Raw genomic sequence first — 19593 nt, forward strand, 5'->3', positions numbered from 1 at the left:
TGGAAACTCTATGGTGAAATAAGCAAATTTAACACATACGACAGGGATCAACATGCCTTCATTTATCATCCCAATGAGACATTTGTGGAGGAGAGGTATCGAGGAAAGACCAAACTGGTGCAAAATAACGACACAAGCTGCACCCTCAAGATTTCACAGATAATGGACGAGGAATTGATGATTTACTTTCGGATTATTGCCAAGGGAAACAACTTCAGTTTTGTGAATGAAAGGGTCACTATATCTCCGTCAGGTGAGAATCCTTGCAAAATATGAATTTGACGTTGTGGATTCCAATCAAAGTTATTGCGGAAATTCACTAAGCATTCTTTTGTAGGTCAAGCTGACATGCAAGTCGATCTCAATACAGGTAACAAGACAACTTGATGTTGATGTTGAAGATTGATGCTGTCATTAAATCATGATGATGTTAGATTTTGTTTTCTTTTGTTTTCAGGATCTGTGGTACCAACTTCATCCTATGCACCAGGTATTTGAATTCCTCTGTTAAAACCCCTATAGAAAATGACTTCCTTTTTGACGATGATGATCATTTTCTTGGTAGATAACAGGAACAGAAATGGGTTGCAAACAATCTTCATATCCATTTTTGTACCTCTGGCAGCAGTTCTCATGATTACTGCTGGGTTTGTCATTTGGAATAAGCACAAGAGGTGAACTTTTATTGTTATTTTGATCACTCTGACTCGATAGATAGTTTTTACTATGGCAGACACTGCAGGAAAATAAGAAAGTTTTTTTATTTTTATTTTTTTACCCAGGTCACAAACACTTGTGAGGGACGAGTCTGGATATTATGCAAATTTTAGCAGAGCGTCACCAAGCAAAGACACGAGGTATGTGTCCGTGGTGTGTTTACATGGTAAATAGGTATTTGTAGCCTGAAGCAGGGAGAAAGAACCAAAAGTAATTCATACTCATCTTCACCCAAAAGTTGTTCAAAACATGGAGTTGTCAGGTGGAAACAGCAGATTTTAAATAGCAGTCATATTGAGCTGTGTCTCATTTTTCCGGGGATATTTATTTAAAGAACAGCTGTTTTTTTTTCGATCAGTTTCACTTTCTAATATTAGGTACATTTATTTATTTTTAGTATATGTTTCCAAACAGTCTTAGTTGATGAACTTGCTGAAAAACAAATGTAAAACAGATGAAGGAAGATGTTGTGAAGAGGGCGCGTCAACAAAACTGTCATATATACATTTTTATTGCTTTAGACAAATTGGAGATGATTGCATTACGTGTTCAGAATTTGTATTAAAAGATTGCAGGCCTTTGAATCGGATCATAGCAGAATATCATATAATTATCCAAAGATCATGTATTGATCATATATTATACCAAAATTAAATATTTGCCACTCCTCAGAAAGTTCCTGCCCCCCCCAGCACCCCATAATTATTTTTTTTAGATCCACCCCTCTATGTGTACGATAAATATGCAATACCCTCATTTAAGCGAACAATTAAGTGACTTTAATTCTTACACTACGAATATTGATATGAGCAACAGAAAACACATTGGATTGACCATATGAATGCAAAAAATCTTTGACAGGTGTGGTTACGTCATCATACCTGTCAACCTCTGCCGATAACTGCCCTTATAAATGATTATGATTCCCCTTACAAACCCCAAAACAACCTTACAAACACCGTACGACTCGTACGGTGTTTGTAAGGTTTTTTGGGGGGTTGTAAGGGGAATCATAATCATTTATAAGGGCAGTTATCGGCAGAGGTTGACAGGTATGCGTCATGATAAATTGATCTGTATTCCGTCTCTCTAGAAAAGAAAAAAAGAAAGAAGACAGCAAAACTCTTCCAGACAAGAAGTTTGTGGACGAACCTGTTTATATCAACGTGCAGGTATGATACAACCCATCTTATTTCATATTCTGACTGAAGCGTTTTTAACCGAATGTTTTTGCAGCATGCTGTGGGTCACACGGACGCATCGACGGCTTGTGAAATGGATAACAAAGACAATATTTATGAAAATGTCCATCTTTCTAAATAGTACACTGCTTATCGTTGATTTCAGCAACTGAAAGTGTACAAGCATATTGTGACATATCACCGGAATTGGGAAAGGTCATTTTCTCTGTGGCGTACCTTAGTTCAACGTTCACTTTTTTAAACAAACTAATTTTGTAAATAAAATACGTCAATTCGTGGTATAGAGGTTCACTTGCTTGACTTTGGTGCTGAGAAGTGTGGGCTTGATTCCCGCTGGAGGCAGTATGATTAAAACACAGTAGTGTGAATTATTCGTAAAATGATATATCAGATGGACAAATTAAGATAGAGAATTAATATTTAGAGTCCGCGACACTTTGAGTACTTTGAGTGAGTAAAAATTCAAAAAGTGTACTTGGCCAAGGCCAATCACAATTTTTGGAGGGTATTTTATAATTTTCTGTGACAGATAGAGATGGATTTTTCTGTTAAGAACTGTTTGATTAAATACATCTCAGTTAAATTAGTTGAGAAATATGTCATTTCATCATTAACGGAGAAAGGGGAAAAATTTACACTATAAGATGTTTACTGCCTTTGTTTTCTTCATAACATCATATATGATTCTGTGGTTGATATTTTATGTCAAATGTCTGCTAATTATACCAATATGACTTCATAGGAAATGTTTGCTGAAAACATGTCAAAGGAGTTGTCTTACATGTCTTGCACAAGGTGTCACTGGAAATATCAAGCCACTTCCTGTGTTGAGAGCATTTACAAAACGTTCCTTTCTTGACAGTAAAATTGCAATGCTACTTTATGTTTAAAGTAAATTCCACCTTTGTTTAGCAATTGTCTTGAAGTCGGATGTCAAGCACATCTTTTGTTTTGACAGATGTTTGTCGACTTCACAATACCATCAGAAAAAAAAAAAATCCAGAAATAATCATGTAAAAATTCTGCCTGTTCGTCTCTTGATAATCTGAAGTAAATTCAAGAAATAAGTACCTGCATTAAAGATTTTTAGCCCAAATATTCCTCTTTATAAAACTATATATATATATATATATATATATATATATATATATATATATATATATATATATATATATATATATATATATTTAATATATATATATATATATATATACACATATATATACATATATAACATGTGTATATATAAATATATACTATATGTATATATATATAACATGTCATATCATTTGTATATATATTCTTCCCACACCCCACCCCTCTCTCTCGCTCTTTCATTCTTTCTCTCTTTCTTTCTCTCTTTCTTTCTCTCTTTCTCTCTTTCTCTCTTTCTCTCTTTCTCACTTTCTCTCTTTCTCTCTTTCTCTCTTTCTCTCTTTCTCTCTTTCTCTCTTTATCTCTCTCTCTCTCTCTCTCTCTCTCTCTCTCTCTCTCTCTCTCGCTCTCTCGCTCTCTCGCTCTCTCTCTCTCGCTCTCTCTCTCTCTCCCTCTCTCTCTCCCTCTCTCGCCCTCTCTCTCTCCCTCTCTCTCTCCCTCTCTCTCTCCCTCTCTCTCTCCCTCTCTCTCTCCCTCTCTCTCCCTCTCTCTCTCCCTCTCTCTCTCCCTTTCTTTCTCTCCCTCTTTCTCTCTCTCTTACTCTCTCTCTTACTCTCTCTCTTTCTCTCTCTCTTTCTCTCTGTCTTTCTCTCTCTCTTTCTCTCTCTCTTTCTCTCTCTCTTTCTCCCTCTCTTTCTCTCTCTCTTTCTCTCTTTCTTTCTTTCTTTCTTTCTTTCTTTCTTTCTTTCTTTCCCACAGTCCTTCGCTCCCTTTCCCCCCCCCTGGTTTTTGGCATGATTTCTATATTTTTACCATTGCAAATGTAACAGGTTCACTTCAGTTTCCACGACTTCCCCATTTGTATTTTTATAATTGAGTCATAGATAAGATCAACGCTCTCATGAAACCACAGTTTCTGGACAATAAACCAAGAGGACTGAAAAAGACAGTGAAACTACTTGTGATTTTTTTTTTTTTAATTAAGCAGCAAAAACGCTAATATCTGCTACAGGTAAAAATTGCAAGAGTGTGACTGCATGGAAAATAAGTTAAGCATAAGAGTTGAAGCGACACATTAAAATGCAAAACAATGGTTGGTCTTTGTTGTTGAACAGAGTTATGCCCCACCTCACATCATTAAAGTGGTCATTTTCTTAAATAGTGTGTTGGTGTCATTGTGGCAGATTTGTAATAAATTATTGGCAAATGATTAAGCATGCTCTGATAAATTATTCAATGTCACTACTTTGAATCAAAAATATTTTATTTTAAAAAACACAAAATATTTTTTCACACCTACAAAATTGGATTATAGGTTTACTGGAGAAAAAAGATGCCCAATATTCATCCTTTAAATTTAAAATTCTGACTTTATTCTTGAATAAAGTCAGAATTTGGACACCATCATTAGCTATTAGTAACAACAAAGCAATTAAATTGATCAAAAAAGGGACCATTAAATTTAACTTGTACCAAATAGTACTAATTTAATAATACAAATTCAGTTCAGTTTATGAATTATATTTGGGTTCAACTCTTTGTGAAGTAATTTTGCTGCATTCGGGTTTTAAAACAAAGCAACATTTTCCATGTAGACGACATTTTCTCTTCAATTCCCATAACATTGATTTTGATTCTCTGTTTGAGTAACTGATTGAATGTTTTAGTTTAAATGAGACATTCATCAAGAGTAATCAACATGCATTGTCGCCACCATGATTAATCCTAAATCCCTTCAATCAGATGTCATTAATAGGAGACACACCTTAAAAAAAGGAAGGGAAACCACTTCCGGTTCACTCTTACAGTTAACAGTGCAAGGTAACATTACACAACAGGTAACATTACTTTAATGCATTGCAGTTGATTTGCACATTTGAATACATATTCATATATTTCCTTTCCTCCTGTCGTTTTAAAAGAACTTTTCCCGTCATGGGGAACTCGGCATCCTCCAGCTTATTCATCACCCCGAGCCCGAGGAGCATCTCGTGGCGGAGGCCCAAAGAGGACACTGTCAAACTGGAGGATTTCTTGACAAAATGTGATGACGATCTCTGGAGTGTGAGAGAAAAGGGAAGTCGCCCGACGAAGAAACTCTGTTTGACGGAGAGCGTTCGTTACATCGACCTCGCTCTGCAGGACCAAGGCATTTGTTATCCAAACGGAAATGAAATTATCAACCCTGCTTTTGTTGGGGAGCCGTGATTTGGCCAAATCTGCATGGGACGTGTCTTGGTGAATAGACAATAGAAAAGCGCCAAAGTAGGCTGTATTTGAGCATTTTTGGTTTCAGTTTAAACACGGTTGCGGCTCATGTAGTTGCTTTAAAGCAAAATGAACCATGAGCAAAGCCTTCCTGTATGTTTAAAGAGGAAATCCTGTCACAATGACATATTTGATTAAAGCTCGTTGCAGATTATTAATTTGAGCATGAAAATTATAATACGATGTTTCAATTAACTTTAGCCGTCATTATCATTTGTTTGATTTATAACTTCATGTTTATTGCATTGTGCAATTGTGATGAAATACTTGACTCAAAATAAAAACAATGTGTTTTATTATTTACATGATGATACAAGTGCATCTCAATGAATTCAAATATAGTGTAAAAACTAAAATGTGTACTAATTCCGTTCAGAAATGAAAAATCAGACGATGTTTTAACATTATAATTTTCATTCATGATATGAATTGACAGTGTTGTTGAAACTACTAACCAACAAATAATATTTGCAGACAATGTGCAGTTTTTTGAAAAAGTAGTTTTAGTTGTTAAAGTATGGATATAAAATAATTTGAAAGGTAGAACTTCCTATGGGAAGCTTAACGAGATGCAGATAGATTAATATTAGCAAGGATAAAAATACAAATTGGGAAGTCATGGCAACTGAGAAGATGTTCTGCTTTCAGAGTAAAACAAAAATGAAAGATTCAGATATCTGTTTTCTTTTCAAAGCGAGTCAACGAAGTCATCATGTCACTGTTGTTTTCCCACTGTAGTCTGGAGGTTTTATTTTTTATATTTTACAAGAAATTCAAAGTTCTAAGCCAAATAAAATGTAGAGAGTATCATTCTCAGAAGTATTTTATGAAATAAATCATGAGGAATTCATTTAGATCATACTATGATTTTTTTCGACGTATATTTTGAAAGCATAAAAAAAATGCTAATATCGTTTAGTATGACTTTTTATAAATAATGAAGAGAAAATGAATGCTGCAGCAAAGACAAACAAAAATATATCTGTAGTCTTTCCGTTTTCACACGTGGTTTGCCATGTTGAGGCCATAATGGAGTCATCATGTCACGTTATGGTGGGAAGACACCTTTTGAGACTTTTATTTCCAAGCCACATCACAAGAGGAGACAATGACTACTGTGCCTTGTCAAATGCTATTTCTTTTCTTTCTCTTTACAAGTATGACACTACCTTCGTTTCCCTCCTTTTTTCTATCTCAACACACTGAATTTTATTGGTATTTTACATTGTGTTGCAGCAGTCACACGTGTGGAAACATCATCCTGGACCGTGGCGGTGCCGTCCTCAGTGAACGGACTCCCCGGGTCTTGCGTAGTGATTCCCTGCTCGTTTAACTATCCGGATCCAAAGAAAGACATCAGGGAATTTACCGGGATTTGGTTGGACGCAGAAAATCACCTCATCTATTCACCCATTGCCTCGATGACAATGCAACAATATGATGGAAGGACTGAGCTGGTGGGGGACATCAAGCAGAAGAACTGCTCATTAAAAATTTACCCTCTTCAAAAAAGCGACCTTGGGCCTTTTCATTTCAGGATTGAAATGAAAGACTTTGAAAGTTTCTCTTACAGCCATAACACTGTCTCCGTAAAAATGATACGTAAGTATAAAGCTTTTATTTGTAGTAGTAAAGGAAGAAGCGAGAGAGAGAAAGTAATCCTAAAAAATCTTTTAAAATGTTGAGTGGAAGCCTCAACTGAAAATCAAATAATTTGGAGTTGTGCTGTTTGAATATAAACCTGAAAAGATGTGTTGTCATGTTTAAAATCCTGAAGGTCTTTGTGTTAGGCGAGAATTAGAAAAAGGTTTCAGTTTTGATTTTGATGTATTTTATCAATTATTCCAAACGGAATTCTAGGTGACTAAACACATATTTTGAAGAAAACAATAAATGAATGATACAATTTCTGTTTTCACTTAAAAATCAAAGATTGCAATTCATTATCACCGCAAAGCATTCTTTTTGTGTCTCTAGGTGCAAGTCCTGTCAACTTAATTGTGGTGAAAGACAAACATTATCCACTCCTGATTGCTTCCTGTACTGTCACCCACTCATGCCCAACTTCTCCGCCTGTTTTCCACTGGAGTCACTCTGGACATCTACAATTTCGGACACGACCACTGGAGAACGGCCAATGGGAAGCTACATCCACTCTGGCTTTACATCCCGCCCATGCAAACAATAACACGCGTTTGGAATGCCGTGTCACGTTCAAGGGAGGGCAGCAACAGGTGGCAACCAAAATCATAAATGTGAGATGTAAGTAGAAGGTGGGCGTGACAATGAACGAAGTGAAAACCAGGTTTTTTTCTCCAGGTCATCCGATTTCCTCCTACATCCCAAAAACATGCTTGTTATAACGGCTGGTTGGTCACTATAAATTCCCGTGTGCGGTCGATTGGTCGCCGGTCTTTTGGTCGCCGTCTTTTGGTCACCGGTCTTTTGGTCGCGGTCTTTTGGTCGCGGGCTTTTGGTCGCGGTCTTTTGGTCGTTCGGACCGCGACAACGGGCGACAAAAAGACCGGCGACCAAAAGACTGACGACCAAAAGACCGGCGACAAAACAAAGTAAAACAACACGGTCTACGCATCAATAAAAGCCAACAATGGCCATGAGCAGTTTGACTGAGCCGACGTGTGAGTGTATAAGAGTTTGTATGTACATGAGTTGTCCCTTTTAAGAAGCTACGTCAGTCAGGGTCTTAACAAGTTCTCCAACAAAAAACAATAAAAGTCCGGGAAATTTGGAGCTTTTCTTTAGCCTAATAATTAATAGGGCATTAAGTATGACTAAATAGTAATTCCCAGTTTGTATTTAGGGAATTTGAGCAACAATTTAAATGGTAATTATCAATAACCTTCCGGGCAACCAAAAGACCGGCGACCAAAAGATCGGCGACCAAAAGACCGGCGACCAATCGACCGTGTACCCTAAATTGCCCCTAGGTATGAGTGTGAGTGTAAATTCTTGTGCGTCTCCTCATGCCCTGCTGCCCAATGTTGGCTGGGGTAGGCTCCAGCACCCCCATGACCGAGTATACCTGATTTCCCCATCATCCCTCGTGACATCATCAATACTCATGACCATGTGTCTGTGCACTTGTCTAACTTTGCGCATGTAAGAATAAGTATAACTGATGTCAAAAATGACTTGTTTTTGTTCAAATATTATTCTCCCCATTATCAGCATGTGCTATACTTAAATAATTTGAGCAACCGTACATACTCAGTGTTTTCTGTCCTTTTAACAAAATGCCTACTTATGTATATACAGTACTTTAGTTTATTTTGTGGGTGGGTGTGTAGGGTTTTATGTCCCTGCTTATTTTTAATGGTCTGATACTCACAGACTAATAACAGCACATTTCTTAAAATAATCTGAATACTACTAGGCAGAGGTTCGTAACATTACAGAAGGGAGGCGTGGTCACGAGACCAAGATGTGGCCCTAAAAAGACAAGAAAAAAACTGATACGGTCAGTATGGATAGAAATTCAAAGACTGCATATGCATAAAAAGCTCAGACACTTTTATGCATAGTCAAAATATTCCAGTGATTTATAGGAAAAAAGACATGTGCCATCAGAGGAAGCTGCACACCACCATTGTGTTGACTCATATTTTCATAAATGTAAACTTTACAGCTCCAAACGGACTTTATTATCATTCATGTGCGCACAACTGGTCGTATACCCTAATTGCAGGCTCTTGTGTGTTTCTCTATAGATGGGCCAGTGGATGTGAATGTTGAATACAAAGCAAACGTAAAAGAGGGGGAAGCTGTTCATCTCAAGTGCAGCAGCGATGCCAACCCTCCCGCCAGCAGCTACGAGTGGCATAATGAGCACGGTGCAAGGCTGCACGAGGGCAGGATCTTCATCCTGACGAATGTTTCCAGACACACTGGGCCCTTGTACTGCATTGCCATCAACACCATCGGAAAAACAACATCATCACCTGTGCAGTTTGATGTGACATGTAAGTAAACGACTCTATTTTGCGACAAATTTCTAATATAAAGTTTGGACATTTGAGAGGAAAATTAATAAACAAAAAAAAATCACCAATTGGTAAAACACTTAGTTTGTCTGAAAGTTAATTACATAGAGTTATCAGACATTATTTGAGGTGATTTATTTCCCCTTTTTACAGATGCCCCAGAGATTAAAAGTGTCTCATCCTGCTCTTCTGAGGGGGTGATGGTTAAATGCATGTGCATTGCAGAATCCAGACCACCCAGCAGCGTCCACTTCTTCTTGCTTGACAGAGTCCTGCCAAGGCCTGATATAGAGCGACATAATTCCGTCACCATCGGCACTCTGAAGGCTTTTCTTCCTTTTTATGGGTTCATCCAATGCGTGGCTAACAACTCCCTGGGCAACATTAATTCCACCCTCACATTACCAGTTTACAGTATGGAAGAAAGTGTTTCATTGAATTGAATTACCAGTTTAAATGACATGAATCAAGAGCGTTTCATCTGATTTTTTTCTTAATTGCAGATACAATGCTGTACCTTTATAGTATTGTTTCAGCTGGAGTTGTCATCGTACTGGTGATTCTTTTAATAGTGATTATAAAAATTTGGTAAGTTTCACTGAGGTCATTCACTTCAGTTGCTCACATTGCCTGATCATCTTTTGCAAAAACAGTGTTTTGAAATTTCAATTTGGAACTTACCGTATTTTCCGCACCATAAAGTGCACCATAAAGACTTAAATGATCTGAAAAGACGATTATATATGGATCAATATTGTTTAATCATGTTATGATGGTCCCTTTCGTGCAGCTCCATTTAGTGGATGCAAAAAAAATAACCCCAGCACCATTACTTTTACTACATCTACTGTACCTTATAATGCAATGCACCCCATATATGGAAACCATTGTAAAATAGGCCATATATATAAGGAGCATCTTATACTGCGGGGCACCTTATAGTATGAGTAAAATACAGTAATCAGTCTCATCATGACTTTGGAGGCTCTACCAAAAGTATACGCGGAAACGTACAATTTCTATTGTGTTTATAGCAATCGGTAAAAGAAGTTAAGGTAAAATTTGCCCTTGAAAAATATTTACGGGCTGATTTTCGTATTTTTTGTTAACTAAAATTAGGCTGTGTAATATGTGCCACTAAGTGAGAACTTACTGTCAGCCATTAATGTGACTTGGTGCTGTTTTGCCATCAGCTGTAGATCAAGAAAGGCGCTTCTTTCAAATCCAAAGCACCCTGTGGAGTCTTTTCAAACTGTCAAAGCAGCAAGGTTAAAGCATTGTAATTCTCACTTCACTCTTTGGAGTGGAATAATCTCAAGCAGAAAGTGCACACATGGTCTTCTCACTCTTTCCTTTCCTGCCTATCAGGCAAAACATCAGGGCCGGTCTGGATCACAGCAGCATGTACAGTGATCATACATATGGCAACCAGAATGAGGTTTGTTCATACTTCCCGACCTATTTGAATTCATGTCTGCGTGGAGTGTATTCATCTCATTTTTTTTCACAGGCAGAGTGGACTTTGGAATGTGACCCAATCTACGCCAATGTGTAAGCTCGACCCGAAGGAGAGAACTGGACCTTTTCTCCTCGTGCTGTTTGTAATATTTGTAGAAACCAAGATGTACATTACTTGACATCACACTCTTGAAATCCATTTTAATTGTTGGAACATTCTGGTAGAGATTGGCTTTGGAAGCTATACTATGTGCCCCCATCACAAAAAAAGGTGCTACAAATTTGCAAAAAATAAATTAAAATAATTGTAAAAAAAATGAGTATATACCTGTGTGTTCCAAAACTCAGTTGCACAGTCATACATTTTTAATTTAAGAATTTCAGTCTATGTTTGGACTTCACCTCACTTCGCAAATATTGATAGCGCTGTGTGTAATTGTGATTCTCTTCCACATACTTTTCGTGTTTTCTTTTTCAATCAAAGAACATGTCAAATTTAGAGCAGATTAATATGTTGCTGCCTTTATTTGTACAAATACAAATGGACATCATATGACACTATTGAAATTCATTCATTCATCTTCCATACCACGCTGTCTCGAAAGGGTTGTAGGGGTTACTGGAGCCTAACACAGCTGTCTTTAGGGAAAAAGGCAGACTACACCCTAGACTGGTCGTAGGACAACTATTGAAATTATTCCATTTTAATGTAGTGTTCCTCATCTCGCTCTCTCACACTGGTCATTGGAATTTGAATATAGCAACAACAACAACAACAACAAAAACTGAGGATCTGAAACAAAAACATTGCTCTACATCAGGGGTCAGGAACCTTTTTGACAGGGCAAGCCTTGTACAATTCAAATTTCCAAATATTATTAATTGAGAGCCATACTTAGAATTTAAAAGAAAACATACACAAAAACTCTCTGAATTCTCTTGACAACATTGTTATGCTGTTGCAAATCAATGAGTATCAATATGAGTATGTATGAAGAAGAGTGTAGAAAAAAATAGATTAAAAAAGTGGCGCTAGAAGGAGTGTCAACGCCACAGTGCCGACATGACGCTTCCTATTGGTGCGTTCGGGACTTAGCTCTCTTGCCAGCGATTTCCATATTTTAAATTATAGGTTGGCGGAGAGCCATATGCACCTATCAAAAGAGCCACATGTGGCTCCCGAGCCATAGGTTCCCTACCCCTGCTCTACATGAACTCAGTCAATTGTTATTCCGTTTGGAACATGTCTGTGGTTTATGGCGAGATAAGCAAAAGTAGCAGTGGTGCTACTACAAGTGTTCCAACCCTTGGCCTGCTTCCGCTGTTGCAGTAGTCACCCTCACAACAGCTGATTTTCTGAGTTCCAATGACTCCTTCAAGTTGTTCCGTATTGGTGCACAGTTGACGGGAGGCGCAGCCCTTCATGGGTGTCATTTTGCCCTTGACAGCCACTGACCCAAAAAAATAACAATAATTCATGTTGACATCCTGTATCATCACGTCATAATTCAACAGAATCTGTCTGCATTTCTTTATTGGTCGTCTACGACCCCTATGGTCATCAAAACTGGATGGAGCATGTCAACTGAATTTCCTCATATAAACTGCGTTTTTACATTTTCATTGAAGAATTATATTCTCCTTTTTTGTCTCAGAACAATATATTCACTCGTACAAGATGTGTGCTTTTGCAGGAGAATTATTGTGAGATTTAATGATAAGGATGTAACCACATTTAGTGTGTACATTTTCCAAACAGAAGGAAACTCTGAGGGCTGCTACCTGTCGTTGCGATGCAGTGGTACTCATTGCCTTTACATTCCACAGTGCCAGTGCAGTGCAGCCCATTGCAGGTGAAGCATTTTCTACCATTGGGCCTCGTCTTGCTGTAGTCTGTAAGATAGCATCAGGGAGTCGGAATTGGAGTCAGGAGCTTGACTGAGATTTCTACACATTAGGGTTTATCCTGCATTTCTCTACGGCGAAGAAGCTCCAACAAGCGATAGAAATGCATTCACCTGGTGCGGGAAGGTTGTTGCACAGGTCGGTGGTGCAACACTGGTTGGAGAGTATGGTCCTGGTCAGTCCAAAATTGATGGAGGCTTGTGCACAGCTGTCAGCAAAACCGCACCTTTTTGCATTGACGTCTGCAATAACTGACTCACCTAGGTCAGATTGTGTGAGGGGTTCAAGCCCAATCGAAGACAAGCAAGGATAAATTGAGAAACAGTAATACCTCAACACTTTGCGGATTCACCACATCGTGACTTGGATCCGCCAAATACATATGAAATATTTAATGTGTAGGAAAAACAATACAAACACAAAGGGGAGGAAAAAGGGAAGTCAGAATTGAAGATTATTTCACTTCTGACTAGGGAGCAGTGTCTAACCTCGGGAGTTAAATAATAGTACAGAGAGTTTAAAAAGTACAAATAATATTAAATAGACACCATAACCCATGGTTATTCACCTATTGCGGTAGGTTTTGGAACCTATTTACCGTGATAAATGAGGTACTACTACTATTACAATTTCATGGAAGAAATATTAAGACTTCAGCTTGTACAGAAGTTTCTGTTCAATCGCTTGCTATTACAAGTTACATGTGATCAGGTAACAGGAGCATACCATACCCGAATATATAATGAATTTGAGTGCGCTACAGTGAGTCGCCAGTGCAGAACATTCTTTTGTTGAGTCGATGCAGGTGGCTGAGCTTCCCACTGCACACTCGTAACATTTCAGAGTGCAGGCTGCGATACACACAGAAGGTCACACAATTGCATTGATTTCGGTTATAATTCAATTTATTAAGAAGATGAAAAAAAAAAAGAAACTTGCCTTGAGGGACGAGTAAAATCCCAAAGAAAATCATCTTCAACAACAGGTGATACATTTTGTGTGATGTGACTTTTCATTGAATGTTTTGGCTTTATATCCTGCCACAGAGAGTGGGTTTCATCTTAAAACTACTCCCTCCCATCATCATTTTGTGGGGGGGGGACAATACATACACTGTCTTACTACATGTGCATTTGCACACACCCAGATTTGCAGCCAAGATTTTTTTTCCTAACTTGGTGATAACATTACATCTGACGTGTGGATGCCTTGTGCTAATACATTCAATGTGTAGTGGTCAAAATTAATTCAACCATGCTGCGGGGAAAAAGATAATGAAATGCACCATTTAGTTGTTGAGCCACTGTAGTTTTTTTAATGGCTTCATCATTTCACAATATTTTTTGAGGCTATCAACAATGCAAATGCTGCAAGAAAAACAAACAAAACTGTGGATCTCCTGTTTTGCAAAGGTAAGTAAAATAAAAACAAATATTCATTTAATATCATTTTTGTTATTGTATGTTTGCTCTTCAGTGGTGCATATTGATGCGGTTGTATTTACTCCATCAACAAATTCAATTGAAATTGAATTTTATTTTTGAATAAAAAAAAGTACATTAGACACTTTTGCTATTGCTCAAGTCGTGCTCTGTCTGTTTAACCGTCCCGCCTTCCACGGGTCAATTGCAGCCGTCTAATCATGTTTGGACAAGTTTGCGCGACAGCTTTACTCTCTTTCCCACCCTTGCAATGTAGTTCCCATTGAAGAAGTCCACTGAGTTCCCAGGCAAACAAGGTAGAGTACAGGTAACCTGACAAGGCGCTTCCAACGGTCCTCATTCCCACGTGACATCATCCATTGGCAACGGGCACTCATCCCTTTTTTTCTCACGGGCCGCAAGCTTTTTCTAGCCATTTGGCCCGTAAAAGGGACATTCCCAAAAAGCATCCACGCTACCGATGATTCTAACCAAGCAAGCGGCTATATTCAGAGAGGGCGGATGATTTTTTCACACCATCCCAAATTCGTGCAGCATAGTGAAACCTGTGGGAAAGAAAAAAAAAACATAGTGGAAAATTTTCCTGTCTATCTGAGAGGAATTAGGAGGTTGGACATAGGAAATTTACTGTTTACCGGTAGTGTTGCACGGTACCAATAGAGCAATAAAGTTTTCGCTATTGGAGTATTTGGAAATAAAGTGTTGATGCTGTGCAATATGTACTTTTTGAGATCTATTTTCCAACTGTTAGTTGCTCTATCCAAGATGGCAAAGCTGTTGTACATTTAAATGAATTTATCACTAAAATCCATCCAATCCTTTTGAGGTGGGAGGGATGGGACTGGATGTCGAGCCCCATCAATGGCAGACATCAGTGTCTGACTGGCAAGCCAGGAAAACAATTACTTTACATTCAAGTGAGTATGCAGCAATGTATTAGTAAAAGAAAAATTATATGTATTGTTTTCCCCAAAGCATATTGCTACAGTATCAGATGATACCACACAGCTGGATGTCAGGTTAAGCAGCCAAAATGGTATCGGTGCAACACTACTTTTCTTATTTTAAAAAAAAAGGATGAATCTGACACATATTTGCTTTTTAAAAAATATTTAGAGGTTTATGACAAAAGGCATCTAGGTGTTACGGATCATTGAGTGTTTACACACCAGTTCTTCTCAGTGAGGATGGTATGTGACAGTTGACAGCGGGGCATGGCTAGTATTTGGCTGCGTAGCTTGGAGACCATGGTGGAGAAGGAAGGGTGTCCCTTATATCCCGGGAGCAGGGAGAAAAGGGGATATGTCATAGTAGACCCTGAAAAAAAACACCCTTGAATGTTAAACACCTGCAAAGCTGAAGGGCACTTTCATTCTGTCCAACCTGTTTTTGTAAGAATCTCCTCGGTGTCATTTTCCTGCATAGGCAGCAGGAACATGTTGACTTCAGTGGTCATATAGTTCTGGCCCAGACCAGGAAAGATATTGCAGTCTAACATAGACAATGAACCTAAAAAAACCCATCATGGAATGAGTTTGGAAGTAGTACAATATATAGGCATTTTTTTAATGTTGTTTTTCTGCATTAAATTGTAAATTAACCTAACATGCATGTTTTGTAGTGGAATCAGTGTTAGGATTATTAGTATTTAAAAATGCACAAGCAGAAATTCAAAACAAAACAACTCATGAGTGAAACCCCGAAGTTTGGTTTGAAGGTTAAATGTGCAATTCTTACAAAAACTTAAAATAAGAAAAGAGTAAGTCCGGTGTACTCTATTTTTCTTGGCGAACTAACAGAAAAATCGACTTCAAAAAGGAAGAATATCATCAAAAGAGGGGGGCATACCTTTGTATTTGAGGTGAGAGTGGGCCATTAATTTGTCCACAACCATATGCATGTCCTTCAGATTCCTGGGGCAGAAGTCCTCCCGTCTGCTCTTATTCTGAAGGAACACTGGATGAAAGAGAGGAATAAGTGCTTTACATTTTTTTATGATTAAAAGTCAAAGGAACTGGTTGATGCTCGAGTCCCACCTATATGTGGATAGTACTCTGCACCGTCGTCATTGCCAGAAGAGCCTGTGCTATCATGGCTTGCAGATGGCGTGGAAGGTTTCAGCATCTCGGCCGTTTGAAGAAACCTATCAATCGAAAATGACCAATTTAGTATTGATGGCATTGTTATATTGGAGCTTGTCATTATTGAGAGTTGGAATAAGTAATGTAGAGTACAGTAATCCCTCGATTTTTGCAGGTAATGTACTGCAAAAGGCAGAATAATCTGAACTACTCAACAAAATTACACACCACGGGAATCCTTTGCGGATAATAGCCAAGCTGATCAGGTTAAATAACAAGACAGATGGTGTGCATTGCACTTTGTTCTCAACAAGCCTGGATTTGTCCACGGTTCTTTCTTTTGACTAACTGTAAGAACAGCATTACTGATCTTAGGTTAGGTTAGAACTTTATTTCATCCCGTTATCGGGAAATTTCTTGGTTGCAGTAGCAAGACAGACACAAGACACACAAGACATTGTAGACCTAGTAGTTAAAAAAATAAATACCACAATGCAATAAAAAAATAAAAAATGACAAATAAGGAGCAAAAACGAGAGAGCAGAAGAAAAATATCCTCCCACGGAACAAGACATTCCCAACATTCCTGAGGGAGGACTGTAGGTTTTGCAGTCTTGTCTAGCAGTGTCACCATTTTCTTTAAAGACAAAGAAAGCCGGGATACACAAGCGCCTACCTGTAGAGGTTTAAGTCTGTGAACCAGTCTTGAACCACAATGACCACATGGCACACAGTGAAAAGGAAGGCGGCAATCTGAAGAGACTGTGCAGAAGTTAAAGGGAGGATTTTTTGTGAATTCAGAATGAACATTTTGTCACCATGTACGGATGTTTTTGTTTGGACCGGTCCCCTCTTACCTGCATTTCCACATACGTGTAAGGCAGATTGTATTCCGGGGGCAATTTGCGATCGTTGTTGATAAGGTGGTCCAGAATAGAGGGGCTCAACATTGGCTGGTAAGCATAAAATGATATATAAAAATGAAAGATACAGGTCAGGTGTCAATATAAGAACACTATTATTTGCAATCAGAGTTGTATCATTTTATTATAGCATTATTTTCATTCAGAGGTTCCACTTGATTCCCCACCTGGGTGTCCAAGAAGATGATCCTCTCTTGCGTGATGAAGAAGTCAATTCCTGAACTCTGATTTCCACTTCGTTCCTTAATCTCTGGAGTCTGCGCTCTGAATACGTAGCCCCTGTGTACATTCAATAGAAAAAGAGGAAAAAAAAGTCACACAAGCCACAGGCCCAGTCAAACTATAAAAAAAATGGCCAGTCTGACAAATGAACAACACCCCCATGTGTTGTAAAAGTGGATATACTTAAAATATGTACAATTGCACCACAGTTTAAAAGACCGTATAAATGCAAATGGTAATTTTCAGTCTTCACCTTTGGTCTTCTTCAGGTGTGTTGGCTGATAGTAGAGACATGACAGTCGACTTCCCAGTTCCCTGCAGTCCAATGACTCCCACCACCAGCATATCTGTTTGGTCTCGCAAGTACTGCATACGACAATACAAGCATGTCAAAGGTTTGGACAAGAACGTCAGTGAACGGATGATCTCACCTCCATGGCACTGTCGCACCAGTTCATCTGTTCATCCACGAGCTTGATACTGTGTTTCATCTTCTCTGGAGGGATGAGTTTGGACTGACCGACCAAGGCTGCAATCACAGCAACTAGTTGGTATCGATTTCATTAAATCTCTCGATGCTTTATTGAGTGAAATTGCTGATAACCTACGGTCCACGGCGCTGCCTGTTACGGAAGCACTCATTGCTCGGTTCTGAATCTGATAGACAGGCTGCGTGGGTCGTTGGCCTTCCCTCTCAACTTTCGAAGGCCCGGGACCAGAAGGCGGATGCGTCGCCTCTGGCGGAGTCGCAGGCTTAACGGCATCATCTCGAGCTTTCATGAGCATTATGGGCTTGTCAAGAACAGGTGCTCCACTGATGGTCGTATTTTGTGATGGCTTGGCCTTTAAAAGTATATCAAGAGTAAAAACAAATGTGTGGAAAATCAAAATATGATAACATTATGTACAGCATTTCAGAGTGAGCTTTTTAAGACTTTGTATTTGAGTGTAACAAATGGCAGCTGAAGAACTTTTGTTATAGTAGTTTGTGGTCTGTAATATTTGTGTTATTAAACCTTAATAAGGCAAGTGACTGTGTCTGGTTATCAACACTTTAACTCCCAGATTATATTTTTACTCACACTTGAATACATGTAAAAAAAAAAAAGATTCACAGCTGGGAGCTCTATTGTTATAAATTATAATGGCATCCACATATACTATTTTGGGTCATGTAGGTAACATTATTAGCAATCTGTGTCTATGTGTGTGGGTGTGTGTGTTTTGTCCCATTGTGCCCTGCCATTGGCTGGCAACCAATTCAGGGTGTTCCCCTGTTGTTTCTCCTACTACCCATTGTTGGCAGGAATAGGCTCCAGCACCCTCCGCGTCCCTTGCGGGGTTAAGTGGTACAGAAAAAAAATTATGGGAAAAAAATAGCTTACCCTCTCCCCAGGGGGCTTCGCCAGGATGATGGGAGTTTTCTGAATGAGAGGGCCTGGTGGTTCTTCACTTCCGTCCTTAAAACATAAAACAAGGATCAGATCAGATGTTACGAGAGATTACTACCACTAATATACTGGTGTTGATCGTACCCTTCGTTCGCGTGGTTGGTATTCTCGATCCCGACTCGGTCCGGACAGATTCTGCCCTGGAGGTCCAATGTCGCGATCGCCACGACGTCGTCTTCTCCGACGTCCCGGTCCATACATGCCAGGCTGGCTGTGGCCCGATTCTGACATGATTGCTACACACGACTTTTCTCTTTCGAAATGTATTCAATTTGGCGATCATACAACGCAAGTCTATACACCGGCTTTATATTAACGTGCTATTACTGAGTTGCCATGACGCACAGCGGGAACCGATTGGAAGCAAAATGGTGCATATAATAATGTACACTTACTTGGAATTCAACGTTTTCACAATCATTGCATTTAAATACATATGTTGTTTAGTATATTTTGACGTTACGAAACTGATCGGAACATAAGTAGTTCCGGCATGATTTATAATTTAAACAAAAAGGGACGATTTTCATTTGAACGACACCGGTATATGATGTAAAATACACTTTATTCTTTTTTTGTGAGAAATTATAATTAATTGGAGTAATTTCATGTTAAAAGCATTTTGTTATTGTGTTCTGTGGACCGGAAATGTTCGGAAACCCTCGTGTATTAAATAGAAATCATGTATACAAAGGTTAGATTTGATATACGCTGTGAGCAAACGGAAAAAGCGTCATCATTTGACGACCATTGTTGGGCTTGTCATTCAATAAAGGGCAGATGTAAAGTTTTTCATTAATTATACCGTTTGCAAGCTGGTCTCGAATT

General features: G+C 38.7%; 3 protein-coding genes and 1 long non-coding RNA gene across 4 annotated transcripts; 2 read left to right on the plus strand and 2 right to left on the minus strand.

Moving 5' to 3' along the window:
- The first annotated feature begins 569 nt into the window (after positions 1–569).
- On the plus strand, positions 570–2797 carry LOC144073563 (uncharacterized). Its single transcript, XR_013300097.1, has 4 exons — positions 570–674; positions 783–857; positions 1811–1889; positions 1954–2797. It is a non-coding gene; the product is annotated as an uncharacterized LOC144073563 (long non-coding RNA).
- A 3558-nt stretch (positions 2798–6355) lies between these two features.
- On the plus strand, positions 6356–9875 carry LOC144072961 (myelin-associated glycoprotein). Its single transcript, XM_077598408.1, has 6 exons — positions 6356–6439; positions 6519–6884; positions 7260–7544; positions 9011–9262; positions 9437–9697; positions 9787–9875. The coding sequence occupies exons 1-6, from the start codon at positions 6391–6393 to the stop codon at positions 9873–9875; spliced, it is 1302 nt and encodes a 433-aa protein (XP_077454534.1). The 5' UTR covers positions 6356–6390.
- A 1372-nt stretch (positions 9876–11247) lies between these two features.
- Positions 11248–14013, minus strand: LOC144072962 (urokinase plasminogen activator surface receptor-like). The gene is made up of 5 exons (XM_077598409.1): positions 13586–14013; positions 13378–13497; positions 12760–12906; positions 12524–12634; positions 11248–12192 (listed from the first exon to the last, which is right to left on the minus strand). Exons 1-5 carry the CDS (start codon positions 13638–13640, stop codon positions 11996–11998), a joined length of 630 nt encoding a protein of 209 aa, XP_077454535.1. The 5' UTR covers positions 13641–14013; the 3' UTR covers positions 11248–11995.
- A 149-nt stretch (positions 14014–14162) lies between these two features.
- On the minus strand, positions 14163–19429 carry smg9 (SMG9 nonsense mediated mRNA decay factor). Its single transcript, XM_077598405.1, has 13 exons — positions 18850–19429; positions 18700–18774; positions 17923–18157; positions 17746–17843; positions 17568–17680; positions 17260–17371; positions 17027–17122; positions 16846–16931; positions 16125–16231; positions 15937–16044; positions 15472–15597; positions 15258–15405; positions 14163–14633 (listed from the first exon to the last, which is right to left on the minus strand). Exons 1-13 carry the CDS (start codon positions 18994–18996, stop codon positions 14555–14557), a joined length of 1530 nt encoding a protein of 509 aa, XP_077454531.1. The 5' UTR covers positions 18997–19429; the 3' UTR covers positions 14163–14554.
- Positions 19430–19593: the final 164 nt, after the last annotated feature.

This window comes from Stigmatopora argus, chromosome 4, assembly GCF_051989625.1.
Source record: "Stigmatopora argus isolate UIUO_Sarg chromosome 4, RoL_Sarg_1.0, whole genome shotgun sequence".
In the NCBI taxonomy this organism is placed as follows: Eukaryota; Metazoa; Chordata; class Actinopteri; order Syngnathiformes; family Syngnathidae; genus Stigmatopora; species Stigmatopora argus.